The sequence below is a fragment of the Physeter macrocephalus genome, chromosome 4 (assembly GCF_002837175.3).
Source record: "Physeter macrocephalus isolate SW-GA chromosome 4, ASM283717v5, whole genome shotgun sequence".
Lineage (NCBI taxonomy): Eukaryota > Metazoa > Chordata > Mammalia > Artiodactyla > Physeteridae > Physeter > Physeter macrocephalus.
In genome coordinates, this window is record NC_041217.1 from 129,768,846 (window position 1) to 129,783,209 (window position 14,364).

The window sequence follows — 14,364 nt, forward strand, 5'->3', positions numbered from 1 at the left end:
GCTCAGGCAGAATCAAATCCTCTAAATAAGATCCACTAGATGCAGTGTCAGGAAGGTCAGAAACTACCCTTTTTCACATCTTGAAGCATTTTTACCATGTGGAACATTTTAGGCGAAGAAGGGAAAGGAAAGAAAGAAAGAGAGAGAGAGAGAGAGAGAGAGGAAAAAAAAAAGCAAAACAACAAACCTTTCCAGAAATAATAGAATTCCAAGTAATTAAATGTTAAATGATCACAGTAAGCAGGGAATTTATTTTGGCCCCCGCCTCCTTCTAGTGATCTAAAAAGCAGTTGATTTCAAAGACAGCCATGCCAGGAGTAAACCTGGCATTTCATGCCTCCCCTCCTCCACCTCCACCCCTATGTGTCCCCACTGCATACCTCTGTCGAGCTCACTTGAAATGTTCCATGATGAGGTAGGCACTAAGTCAGCAGTGACTGACAACTCTGTTTCTGAAAAGAAAAAGAAGGGAGGGGAAAAAGACAAGGGCAATTTTAAATATAGTAACTTATATGGGCTGTTAGAAGCATTACAGGAGATTTCCAAAGGCCCTGCCTTCCGAGAGAAACCACGCAGTCCCATAGCTTATTAAACTTGAATGTCTGCTCTACTTGCCAGGCAGAGGTGCCTGCATTATAGAGGCTATCCAGACAAACACACTGGAGGCCAGATTCAAAGTTTTTTTCTTTAAAGCACAGGCTTGAAAATTAAAATACAGATATTTCATTGACGAAAAACCAAACCTACAGAAATGACCAAATACCATCAAACACAAACTCTTCCTTTTCTTGTTAGAAGACAAGTCTTAGATTAATATAGTCAATAGTCTTCCCATGAAACATGAGAACAGCATTGTTCCTGCTGCTGGCTTCATTTGTGTTTGTGAATTGATAGCATTTCTATTAATAGAGAAATCTATTTCTCTATATTGAAACCTTAAGTCAAGACAAATGAAAGCTAAGTATTTGAATACGGAGAGTCATTTGTGGTAACCCAAATTCAAAGTTAATTTTCAAAACCACTATAAATTAAAGCAAACGTGCAAATCAATAGTCTAAGGACATGATACACTATTAAAATTTTAAAACTCTTCAGTGATATACTGTAATATACAAATGATGTTTTTGTTTTTGAAAATTTAACCCATGACACCATCCTACTAGCACATTCTAATAGGATTGCACTAACCAATTGTTAGGTTACACACATACACACACGTGTGCACACACACATACACACCCACTGCATTACAGAATTTTAGTGCTAGGCAGGATCTCAGAGAGCCCAGAGCCTGGGTCGTTAGATCCGTGGCATCCATGCCATCACTTCCCCTTCCTTCAGACATCATTAGTCAATTACGGCCCTTTTTGCTTATTAAACCTGGGGTCTGCCTTACAGCCTTTTCAACACAGTACTCTAGGTAGTCACTGAAAATGGATCTGTGTCAGAATGCAAGATAAACTTTAGTAAGTGGAAGAACTGGATTCACATCCAGGTCTGCTTGACTCCACCATGCACATACCTCCTGGCAGCCCATGCTGCTCAGTCCTCAAGTCTGTGAAACCTGACTTGTCTTTCACCTTACCTCTCTCTGGATTCACCTTTTCACCTAGATAAGCACACTCTCTACATTTCCTTATTTACTGATGGGGATCATCTGCCACATGGCCATAGAAGCCACAACGCGTCATCAGTGAGCTTTGCCAAGGACGGGATGTTTACCCACTGAGACCTTGCAGAGGCCACTTCTAGCTTGTCTACTGGGTCTCCAATCAACCTGCCACGTACAGCAGAGACAAAAGGTTGTTTGGTTTGTGCAGGCCTCCTTGGCCTGTCTCTTCCCCTGTTCGGGTGGGAAAAGAAAGCAGGTGGGAAAGAAAGTACACAAACCACACGTACCCTTCCCACCCCAAACAGTCCCAGTCACCTGCTACATCCTGAGCCAACAACAGCATAGATTCTTTTAAGGGGAACTGAAGTCAGATTGGCAGTATGGCAGGGATCTTACAGCACAGAGAATTCCAAAATATGAAGCCAAAAAGGAAAATCTGCCCAGGTAAGGAAAATGCTTAGCACAAAACCACAGTGGAAGACAGTGCTTCTGTTATCAACCACTTGTCCTCGGAATGGGTATTTCATGCAGGTGATTTCACCAGGAAGTGCTAATTGTCTGCATTTTGGAGCCCTCCATGTGTGATTCCAACTGCAACTCCACGCTGACCCCCATCCTGCTGCCACCCACCTTGGCTCTTTGAATAAAGGCCCCTTGTCGGCAGTATTTTGGACTGCTGTGGTTCGCCTTATAAAAAGGCTCATCAAGCACTCCAATACTCAGACTTCGGGGAGCTTGGGAATAGAAGCATGGCAGCCACGGCAGCAATTCAGGCAAGGATTCAAAGAGTGGGGAAGTGGTGGGATTAAGACAGATTTTGACAGCATCTACATTCAATATTTTCATAGCTTCATCTTACTGCTGCTTGCAGTAAAACTGCCAGAAACATAGGTTTCACTTTACAGTGTTAATTTTATAGAAAGTTAGCTATATGTCACTTGGTTTTGCTAGCCTGAGTTTGAATTGCTGATTGAATATAATTTGAGACTGATGACAAATGAATGGATTCTTGGCACTGCTAACAGTTGAAATTGTTCCCCATGTGTCCCCGGACACTAATTACCACTGGGTTCTTAGGCTACAGCAAAGATAATTTCAATTCACAAGCTCATTAAGTGATTGTGATGATTCTGAGGAATTTTGTTCTCAGACTCCAGATCTATTCCTCGAGATAACCACATGTTCAGCTTTTCAGATAAAATGATAATAAAAACAGATAAAATAGATAAATATTTTAAAATATGAATACTCTCCCTGAAAAATATTGTCTTCTGAGGCCACATTTTTTTTAAAGAAAGGCTGATTATTTAATGTGAAAAGTTTAATGTTAGTAGTTTAATGTAGCCCCTCACAAAAATGATGTTTAATAAGGTTCCCCCCTCACTTCCCGAAAAGCAGGCTGAATTTTAAGCAAGAAAAATTGAGCACATCTCAGTTTGAGAGCCCTTGATTCCAGTGTCAGCAGCAGCTTTAGAGAGAGGCGACTGCCAGTCTTGACCCTACAGGATCTCCACTAATGGATTCAGCTCCTCTCTTATTTTCTTCACCGTGGCAAAAGGATGAGATATTTAATACCAGACTAGCAGCCTCTCTGTGTGTAAAATTTATTGTGGTAATGGCAAATTTGTATGTGCCAATTGGGAGACAGTAGAATATTTAATGTAAATACACACCTACATTAAGATACTAATTTCTGCCACTTACTAATTTTATGATCAGGACCAAGTTACTTAACATCCTTTGACAACTATTTTCTCACCTGTAAAATGGGGACAATAAAAGCTATCTCACAGGAATGTGGTAAGGACTAAATCACATTATGGACCAAAAGGGTCCTGCACCAAAAGGGTGCCCAGCATAGAGTGGATACTCAAGATCTTTCATGCCTCCCCTTCTGTCTAGCAAGGCAAATGGGCATACGCTGTGTGGACATACTCCAGTTAGCGGCTATGTCACTGTCTAGGTTTGAAATGACGCATCTGCTGTGATTTTAGAAAGACCCTATTTTGCATGCCTTACTAATCCAAGCCCATCTTTTCATTTTGTGAGGTTTTCCTGAATCGGTCATCAGTTCTCTTAGAACATCAGTGTTTTTATGTGGTTTTATCCAATTTAAGCAAATCCAGCATGTTTGAGAGAACTCCAGCCCTTATCTTTCCTGACCTCTGCAGGAGGGCAAGACATTCTTCTCCCAAGTTGATCAATAGGAGCTATTATCTTTGCAGTTTCACTGATGAGTGACTTTTTGGCACTGATTCTGCAAACATAAGGTTTTGGTATTTAAGCCTGAACAGTGGGAGTGTTACTTGGAGGGAGGGGAAAAAAATAATAAGCCTTGAATCCTCCTCATTGATAAAAGCCTGTGCTCTCCACGAGGATCACTGGTTTATCTCAGCAGTTGGCAGGGAACAACCCCATATTCACAGGATGCAGAAGCTCTTCCAAGAAGCCCCCGGCCATGCCACATCCTGTATTCTGATCCCGTAACAAGCTGAGGTTACACAGGCACAAACCAGCATTCTCACGACACTGGTGGCCAGCCCAGTGGTCACAAAGGCCAAGTGTGAGGGACAGGTGGCTGCCCCAATGCCCTTCATGACCAGTGACACTGAGTCCTGCAGTGTTATATCTGAGTGGGCCTTAGAGGCCCAGGACTTATTTAGCAAACTATGTTGTTTGTTAGTGGGTTTTTTTGCTGCTTGTGAGTCAAACTTTAATAACCACTGTGGGGCGTTTTCCCCACAGAGTTAACAAATTTCTAACTTTTTAAAAAGGGGTGTATGTTTTAATGTGGCAATCGTATGTGGATCCTTCCCTCCTTAGATATAAAGTAGAAGTGTCATGTGATGTTATATGCAGTATTTTAATTTCTTTCAAGTTCAAGTAGCTCATGACTCAAGCCTAAGGATTTCTGGAAGTGTCCTTATAGGGGACCTTGGAGGATCTGGAGGTACAGAGGACAAGGGGCACAGGCTATAGCTCCTCCTTCAACAGGAACAACTCTACATTTCTCTGTGTTACATATTCAGGTGTTGTGGAAAAATGCGCCGACGCTTTAAACAAAAAAATTTTAAGCCTCTTATCTGGTACAGTCTCCTCATCTGACAGATGAAGAAAGTGAGGCCCACAGCAGTCAAGTGACTTGGCCAAAATCACAGTCCTAAGATAGAGCCAGGCCTTAGAGATGGCTTAGAAATAAATGCATGCTTCAATAAAATAAATTTAAAAGAAAAGAAATAAATGCATGCTGCCTTCTCATTGGCCTTAATCTTCCTCTGTCTGTGCCCGTAAGAGATGATATGTCTCCTTAGAAGCTGAGTTCAGAGAGACGCACAGGGAATATCCAAACAGCTGGCGTCAGTCACACAAAAGGGGCACACTTTCTTCTGTGGTAAAAGAAGGTCTCTGCTTGCGATCATCTGGGGAAAGAGGGTGGGAAGGAGACGAGGGTGCAATGGCTTCAAGTTCTCTGGTAGGCAGCGTTACTTTAGACACAGGATCTCAGCCTCGGTTCCTTCCTCTCCCCAGCGCCTCAGTGGAGGAGAAGCCCATAGCCAGGTACGTCACCTTCACCAAAGGCACCTGTTTGGGAAAGTCAGAGCCTGCTCTCCTTAGAAGGGCAGTCAGGCCACATTCCACAACAGCGCCAGGGGGTTAGTCAGCCTGGGCATTGCTCTGGCCCTGGGTTCACAATCACCCCACATCTAGGGTCCTGAATGAGGGGGCCCCTCCACTCTGGGACTCAGTTTATTTACTGAGGAGAGGGAAGTGAGAGCCTCCCTTACCCCTGTGGGATAATCAGGAGTGGAGAATTACTATGCTCAGTGTCTACGACGACGTAATCCTCAGTGACCTCAGATTTGGATGTCTGATATAATCTTCAAAATAAGTTTTCAGTACAATCACCAAGAAAGAAGACGGCACAGTCCTGCAACCTTAAACTGTTCAAATACCCAATCACACCACCTACACCGCACTATGAAATGATATCTTTTTATAAAACCTATAATGACTTCGTAAGTAGCACAATTACTGTTCATGTGACAAAGCCACTAAACTGTTGAAGAGAAATTTAAAATATACCAAAATTTGTGGTATTATTCATATTTTTATATAGAGAGAATTGCAAAAAAAACCAAAAAAACATTTGTCTAGGTTTTCTCAGTGTCTGAGAGGATAACACTCAGAGATCTTCTCAACAATTCCATAAGGTAGGTACCATTATTAACTTCATTCTAAGATTGGACAGCCTGAGGCAGAGATATTAAGGCACTTGCCTACTCAGCTTGTTAGGGTGGGGATGGGAATTATGGTCAAACCCAGGAGGTCTGACAGCAGAGCCAGTGTCTCCAATTGTGCCAAAATGGGGGTGGGAGAGAGGCAATGCCAAAAGACGTACCCACTGCTCTCCAACTTAAGCCCCCTTCAGCCCCAGAGGACCCCAGTGAACCCTAAGTTCAGCAAAACATCATTTGAGAACCAGTACCAGAGGCCACACTCCTCTCCCATCAATGCTTGGTTCCCTAATTCTAAAACCCCCAAAAGATGGTGAGAGACACAAAGGGAGGAGAAGAAATACTTCTTGAAACACACTTAAATGTCTTTTTTCCTTTGGAAATATTATTTCCTTCTATAAATCTGTTGAATTAATATTATGGATCATACACAGTTCTTGTATTTAAAGGAATTATGTTACACAAAGCACCATAATGACACATATCTTCTTTAAAGCGAATAGAAATATTCTTGAAAACTATCTTACTTAAAAGCCACCATAGTTGGGCTCTTTTCCATGGAACTCTGGAGATTCACTCACTCATTTACCCATTCATTCATTCAATACACGTGTATATTAGCACTTTCCATGCATAAAAACTGGGATGAAAAATCTTGACCTGGTCGCTAACATTTTTTGAGAACTTACAGTCTAGTGGGAGAGGAGTACAGGAACACAATTATAAAGTGTCCCAGGGCAACTATAGAAATGGACAGAAGTGGTCTCCCCTTCCCACAAGTCATTCCTCCCATCTCTCCCCAATCAGGCTACAAACACCAAGAGTATTGAATAAAATACCACAAGAAAAGAGTATAATGCATAGCTGAGACTGAAAGAAAAGGACATTCTCAGGTGTCAGAAAGGAAGAGAACAGTAAGTAGAAGCTGATGTGGAAGATACCTGTAAATACAGGTCCTCCAGCCTGGGGGCTGCAGTAGCAATGCTCACTGGAAAACCAACATGTGGCCAGAGGGAGATCTGAGTTCTTGCCTAAAGCCTTTATGAGAGCCTAGGAGAGCTCCCCCATCTGTGGGAAGGGGCTGGAAATACTTCCCCCAAAGGCCAGAGAAGCTGCTAGAACCCTTGAGTCCACCCAGGACATGGGTAGGGTGGGGGGGAAACGTCCCCACAAGAAATCAAAAGGGTATGTAAAGACCAGAGAGGTCGCACGTACCCTTCACCCAGTTTCTCTCCAATTAAGCTTATGTAATTATGGTATCAAAACCTGGAATTCAACATTGTTTTAATGTATGTGTACAGTTCTGTGTCATTTCATTACAGGTGTAGATTCGTATAACCATCACTGCAATCAAGATGAAGAACTATACCATCACCACAAAGATATCCCTCATACTACCCCTTTAGAGTCACACCCATCCCTCTCCTCCAAACCGTTCCTAACCCCTGGCAACCACTAATCTGTTCTCCATCTCTATAGTTTTGTTGTTTCAAGAATGTGATATAAATGGACTCATACAATGCCCTTGAGATCCACCCAATTTGTTGTGTGTATCAATGGCGTGTTCTTTTTTACTGCTGAGTAGTATTCCATAGTATAGATGTACTATCACACTGAAACCATTCACCTCAGACATTTGGTTGTTTCCATTTTCTGTGTATTAAAAATAAAACTGTTTTAAATGCACTCATAGCCTTTTGTGCTAAATAAATTCTTTATTTCAGTAAGAGGGAAGCTGGATCTAGAAGGAAGGGGCAATAATGCAAAAACAATAATCAAACAAGTTAGAAAATATGTTAAATAAGCCTTGACTCTAAACATAAATCTGTGGTAAGAGGCACAACAGAAGGTTCCAAGGCAGCACTGAGGAAGAGTACAACATCCAGTTTGGAGAGGGGAACCCCAAAGAATCAGAGGGTGGGAAAGACTGCTCCAATCTGAGAGGAGGCCTGTGTATTAGAAATACTACGGTACACTAAAGGAAGTGCACATAAATCAATAATGGTCATACTCAACTATACAGGAGCAGCTTTTTCCAAGAGGGAAACTAATAGTAATTTCAAAATCCAGGGACTTCTAGTTTTTTTGTTTTTTTTCCCCCGCTTAAAGAGAAAAGGAAACACCTCAGCTAATTACTGGGAAGGCAGGATCTTCTTAGGGTCAGTGCAAAGTCTTAAGGGAAATTTCCAGATGACTCTAACCTTGATTTTCCCCAAGGAGAAGTTCAAATGAATGGACCCAAAGTTAGCTCCCTCATTCACCCCTGGTGCCACTAGACTCCATGGATGCTTAGTGCAACAAAACAACTAGTTTATTTCTGGCTTCAGAATAAGTTGGCAAAGACAGAGTAAAAAAAGGAGAAAGCCTGCTGAAAAATGCTTAGCCCGGAAATTGGTCTTATCTCCCTACAGGGGTTTTATTTCATTTCCTTTCGGGTGTTGCAGACACTTCAGATTTCCAATGACATCAACAAACTTCCCTCTTTTCTTCTGGTTTCCACTTGATTGATCTTTCTTATATGATTTTCCCCTCAAAAGTGCCTCCTGGAAATTTTTCCTTGTTACTCATCCTGCTGCATCATTTGTCTTTGTGTTCTGGGGTTTGCCATTTAGTTTCCCCCTTTGTATGGCCCACGCACACTTTCATTTCATATTCTATAATCCATTTTGCAATAAAGGTCTATTAATCTGTAATTGCCCCTGTTCAATTTAAAGTCACCTGCCTCTCAAAAGAAACACGAGGTCCAAAAAAGATGCTTTTCTCGCTGCAGTTCCATGACAGTTGAGAGTTTATTCTTGAGTCTTGCAAAACAAATGAAGTCTTGGTTAAGTCCTAAATACAGTGAGAAGGAAGTTAAGGTGTGCTGGGTGCTCCCTAAAGCCATAGTGTATTAGTATACAGTTTGGAAAACTAGATGGCCGAAAAGGATTTCTTTAAAAACTCCTTAATTTCACCTGGATTTTAATGTGATCTTATTCACTTGTTTGTTCATTAATTCATCCATCCATCCATCCATCCATCCATCCATCCATTCATTCATTCAACAAGTATTTATTAAGTACTTACTCTATTCCAGACTAGCTAAGTGCTAGCTAGGTGCTGGGATATACTTGTGAACAAAAGACCATTCCTTACTTCATGGAACTCACTGTGTGGTAGGGACGCAGAGAAGTAAATAATTAAAGTACAGTATGATAAATGCTGTGTATGGGGTGGAGGCTGGTGAGGTGGGGAGGTAAAGGGACTCAGCACAGTCTCGGAAGATCCTGTCCTGGCCAAAGATTTTGGTGATGAAATTCATGTGGTTTATGGAGAGCCACATGCTTAGATAGACACGAGGAGCCCAAATAATCTATTTGTTTTTCTTTGAATAGAACAGAATTTATTTCTGCAAAAAGTGAACAAACAGGGCTTCCCTGGTGGCGCAGTGGTTGAGAGTCCGCCTGCCGATGCAGGGGATACAGGTTCGTGCCCCGGTCCGGGAAGATCCCACATGCCGCGGAGCGGCTGGGCCCGTGAGCCATGGCCGCTGAGCCTGTGCGTCCCGAGCCTGTGCTCTGCAACGGGAGAGGCCACAACAGTGAGAGGCTAGCGTACCGCCAAAAAAAAAAAAAAAAAAAAGAAAAGTGAACAAAGACTGAGACCTCTACAGTGGGTATGTCTTCTCTCGCCGTAATCACATAACTGCCCTTACCTGCAGAGCTTGGCTAGTAAAATGAGTCTTCTACTAGAAACAGGGAATGTCTCTCCCAGCTTGAGTGATTTAGCTCCAGCCCTGTATACTTCCTAAATCGATTCTTCGACCAGGACTGGGTCTTTTGTGCCTTTATCTCCTTAGCAACATATATATCTACTGGGAATGGAGGGTTAGTGTAACCTGTCTAAGAGTTTCTAAGTTCCTTTTACCTTTCTGATTTACACTTGGCTCTGGAATGAGAGAAAATAACTGTCCATTCAGCACGATACTACGTATGAGCTAAATGACTTCTGCTCTAGCTAGATCAGTGAAAAAATGGAATATATCAAACAGAATATTTGATGCACAAATTTCATCTCCTTGAAATAGTGTAATACTGACATCAATAAAATGTTTCTCGTGTTCGAACCTCAAATAGGATACCTCTGTTTTCCTACTTCAAGCTATGTTTTTTGTTTTTTTTTCCGGTATGCCGGCCTCTCACTGTTGTGGCCTCTCCCGTTGCGGAGCGCAGGCTCCGGACGCGCAGGCTCAGCGGCCATGGCTCACGGGCCCAGCCGCTCCGCGGCATGTGGGATCTTCCCGGACCGGGGCACGAACCCATGTCCCCTGCATCGGCAGGCGGATTCTCAACCACTGCGCCACCAGGGAAGCCCCAAGCTATGTTTAAATCACAGCAAAACAACTGCAATTCAATAGGAAAATATAATAAATCTGCTAACTCAGTGATATTCCGTTTTCTACTGAAAAGACAGAAAGACTAGAATTACTCTAATTTTCTACTTTACAGTTTGCACTCAATGCTATGGTCCACATATTCTTCGGCCATCAGTGAGTAAGGGTTCTTCCTTTCACTCTGCTTGCATAGTAAACTTCTTGAGGGAAAGGATCATGTCTTGTGCCTCCTTTGTGTCCTACCTGGTTCCTACACAATCCTGGAACATGCTAGATGAGAAAGAAGCAGCATAGCAGAGGGATGAAAGGGTCAAACTGACTTTAGAATCAGACATGTTCAAATCCTGGGTCTGTCACATACTAGCTTATGACCTCGGACAAATTACTTCATACCTCTAAACCTCAGTTCCTCATTCATAAAATGGGAACAATAGTAATGAGCTTGCAGGACTGTGATGAGGATTACTAGAAAAATATTTGAAGATGAGTACAGTGCCCAGCAAAGTAGCAGCTATAACTAATTGGTAAAGACTTTTTTTACTTACTATAGATACAACTTCAGGGGTATTTAATGCAGTGATTCCCAAACCCAGCTGGGGAGTATGTTAGACAAATACAGATTCTTGGAGCCCCTATCCCTAAACTACCAAATCTCCTGAGGTGGGTCTTATATAACTAGTCTAGTACTGGTTCTCTACAACCCACTAGTTTAGGGAAACTCATATAATGATATGCCTGCCAAAAAACCCAAACAACACAAAAAGGTTTAAATGAACTGAGAAGTTTAATGTAATTTAAGAATCTAGGGGAGAGGGAGTTGGCAGACTAAAATCTAACTCTTGTTTTTGTCATAAAATCCCAAAGTAGTCAGCAATCTCAATATTGAGACAGCCCAGTGAATATTAACCAAGGGCAAAATTGATACCACTTGAATATCTTTCAAAGCAAAGTATTTATGTTTAACTAGAAGGTCCTCTTAATTGGTTTACCAACAATTTAGTCAATTAGATTCTTAGGAGGAAAATTATCATCCTGTAAAGAGGAGGGCAGTTTTGTCTCCACCAGTATCTCCATTACATAGGATCTCAATGGCTGGGAATTTTATGTTTGTGGAGCTCTCCACCCAATGGGCAAATTGGGCACACTCTAAAAATATGTAGTCCTCCTACTCTAGGCAGGACTCCCTACAAGGAGGGAGAAACAAAACCCTTTTCAGCTTTGAGTCTCAGCCACTTAAAGCATTTACAAAGAGAAGGCCACTTTGGATGCAGTTGAAAAAGCTATTAAGATTCCAAGCACCTCACAGTAATACAAGTACCTTGTATTTAGGTAGCACTTTTCCTTTCAAGGAAGCCTGTACACAGAACAGACATTAGCTCATGACTCCACATGTGAAGGATCAAGGCCTGAGATAATCATACCCTGGTTGGAATTGAAGAAACCCAGATTCGGCCAGAGGACTTGCCTAAAGTCCCCTGGCGTGTCATGAAGTGCCAGGAGAACATAAGCACCGTCTTCCCTCACCCAAACCTGGCTCCACACAGGCTCTGTGTTACACTGCTGGTGAAATCTCTTTTCCAGTATTAAGGTTTGTTTTTTTTCTAACCCCTCTAGCACACTGTTAATTCAATCATTTCAAAGTTCCACGGAGTGTGGAGCAAACATTTTTTTAAACTATTTTCAGAAAGAAATCTATTGAAAGTATAATTTGTATTTTCTGCCTGTCCCTGGAAACCAAGTGTTTAAGTTAATGAGATTGAGGGACGCCTGGGTTAGTGGAAATTATCTTAATCAGAGAGGTAAATTTAGGAGGATTACTATTATCCTGCAAGATAGTTAGATGGTTTTGCTCCAGCCATATTAGCCTAGGCGTGTAGGATCCAGATGGCTGGCAATTTTCAAATACTTAATTTGCCTCAAATTGCTCCAGTTTAAAATGCTTTGCCCGTCTGGACTGGGTTTCCTGCACCATGTCATTATTGATAGCCTGGGAGATCAATAATTAAAATTAAATAGAGGGAAACATTAAGCAGAGCATAAGCTGGGGCCAGAATCCCTACCCAGAGCCTCTTAGTTTAATCTCTCCCTCTTCTGAGATCCCATAGTGTTTTATCAATTCCTCTCTTACAACACTTTACAATTGTAAGGTGACCTACAATTGCTTCCGTGTCCTTGACTAAAATTGCACACTTCTCAAGGCTGGAGATGAGGTCTGACTTATCTCCACATTACACACAGCAGCAGCTGTTGAATTGTACACATAGTAGGCACTCAACAAATGTTTTCTGAATGTATAGGTGATATAATAGCTGCACTCTCCATATTTTACCACATTTATTTGTATAAGGTAGTGGGGTAGATTGCAAAATGCCACAATTCATTCGTCCCTGTACCCACAACTTTTTGCAGCTTTTCCCATGAAGAGATGCAGTCTACTTCCCCAACTTGAATCTGGTCTGGCCTTTGTGACTTGCTTTGGCTAACAGAATGTGCTGAGACCAGCTTGGCCTGGTCCAGACCAAAGAACCACACAGCAAACACACTGACTCATGAGGTAAATAAATGTTTATTGTTTCTGGTGACCAAATTTTGGGGTGGTGTGTTATGTGCTTTATTTGTGGGTAACAGATACCCATTTACAGATGAGAACACTAAGGCTCAATGAGGTTAGGAACTAGCCTAATGCCATAGAGCGAAAAAGCCAGGATTTGAATCCAGTCTTTCCGTTTCCAAAGCCCACAGTCTTTCCACTAAATAAACTGACCAAATCTGAAATATTCTTGGGCATTCAGAAATAAGTTTGAGAAACTAAAGGCAAGAGACAAATGGGGGAGGAGCTTCCTTTCCTTGCTGTGAAGCAGGATGGAGAACCACCCACCAGAGTGAGCTACCTCTGTCAGACAGGGTCCCCGTGTGCGCAGCTCATCTGATCAGATTAAAGAGATGCAAAAGTACAGGATCCTTTTACACAATGATCTGGAAGGAATTATATTCACGCATCCATACACACAGACTCAACTTATAGCGACTGCTATTCAAAGTTGGTGATTTGGTCATTCCCTCTTACAATATACTTTTTCTTCATCCTCTTATCAGAAAGAAAAGTAATTTTGCACGTAGTTAATTTTGTGACTGTTCTCTTCCACCATCGATCTGCCACGTCTGTTTCGGTTTTCAAATCTGATGGAAACTGTTTGAATTGGTTCCCAGGTGTCGACATCTGCATCTGAAATGTAGTTCTACCTGCAGCCTTTAAACAGCCTGGGTATTTGTGGCTGCAGGCATGGGAACTTTCCACAACAATGCAAGAGCAGGCTTTGGATTTGCCAAAGAGCCTCTCTTAGGTGAAAAGGGAGGGTTCTTCCTTCTCCCAGAGCAGACAAGCAGCAGCATTTCAGGAGGCCTTTCTAATCACCGGCAATGAACAGGAACGACCAGTGCTACTGTGCACATGATGGATGGGGTGGCCTGTTCACTCATGTGTGTCACCTACCACGATGGGCTCCTTGATCTCCGGCTGATAAGAGAACGTTCTTAACAGCTGCTTTGCTCAGAAAAGGTGTATATTTCCCCTGTATGGAATGTGGGCATCCATTTTCAGTCAGGGATGACCAAGGTATTTGGGAGAATTTGTTGCAGCTGGTGGAACAGCTTGGGAGAAGGAAGTGAGCTGACGGGTCCTGTTTCACTGCCTCCCCCTTGAGGCCACAGTTGAGGTTCCATGGCTGTGACATCAGCCACCAGAAGGCCTACCTCTTCGGTAGGCCTTCCCCATAAGCCCTTCCTGCTGCCCTTGTTTTACCTCACCTGCTTCCTCCAGGTCCCCATCAAGCAAGTGTAGCCTCAGCACACAGGATTATTTTATTTAGCAATCTTGCAGTAAAAAAGGCTTTTCAAAGTTTGACACAAAATCTAAAAGCCATAAAAAGAAAGATGATACATTTGATTGCATTAAAAATTCTACAAGGAAAAAAAGCAGAAACTGGGAAAAAAATTATTGCAACTCAAAAGGCAAAGGCGGGCTTCCCTGGTGGCACAGTGGTTGCGCGTCCGCCTGCCGATGCAGGGGAACCGGGTTCGCGCCCCGGTCTGGGAGGATCCCACATGCCGCAGAGCGGCTGGGCCCGTGAGCCATGGCCGCTGGG

The 14,364-nt window shown here is 42.5% G+C and overlaps 1 protein-coding gene across 2 annotated transcripts in view; it reads right to left on the reverse strand.

Moving 5' to 3' along the window:
- The window catches only part of ROR1 (receptor tyrosine kinase like orphan receptor 1), a 394,945-nt gene that overhangs the window by 168,330 nt on the left and 212,251 nt on the right, over positions 1-14,364 (reverse strand). For both annotated transcript variants that reach the window (XM_007127921.4, XM_055084564.1), the window contains exon 2: positions 381-452. In XM_007127921.4, the coding sequence (XP_007127983.2) occupies positions 381-452 (72 nt within the window). The remainder of the gene's footprint in view (positions 1-380; positions 453-14,364) is intronic.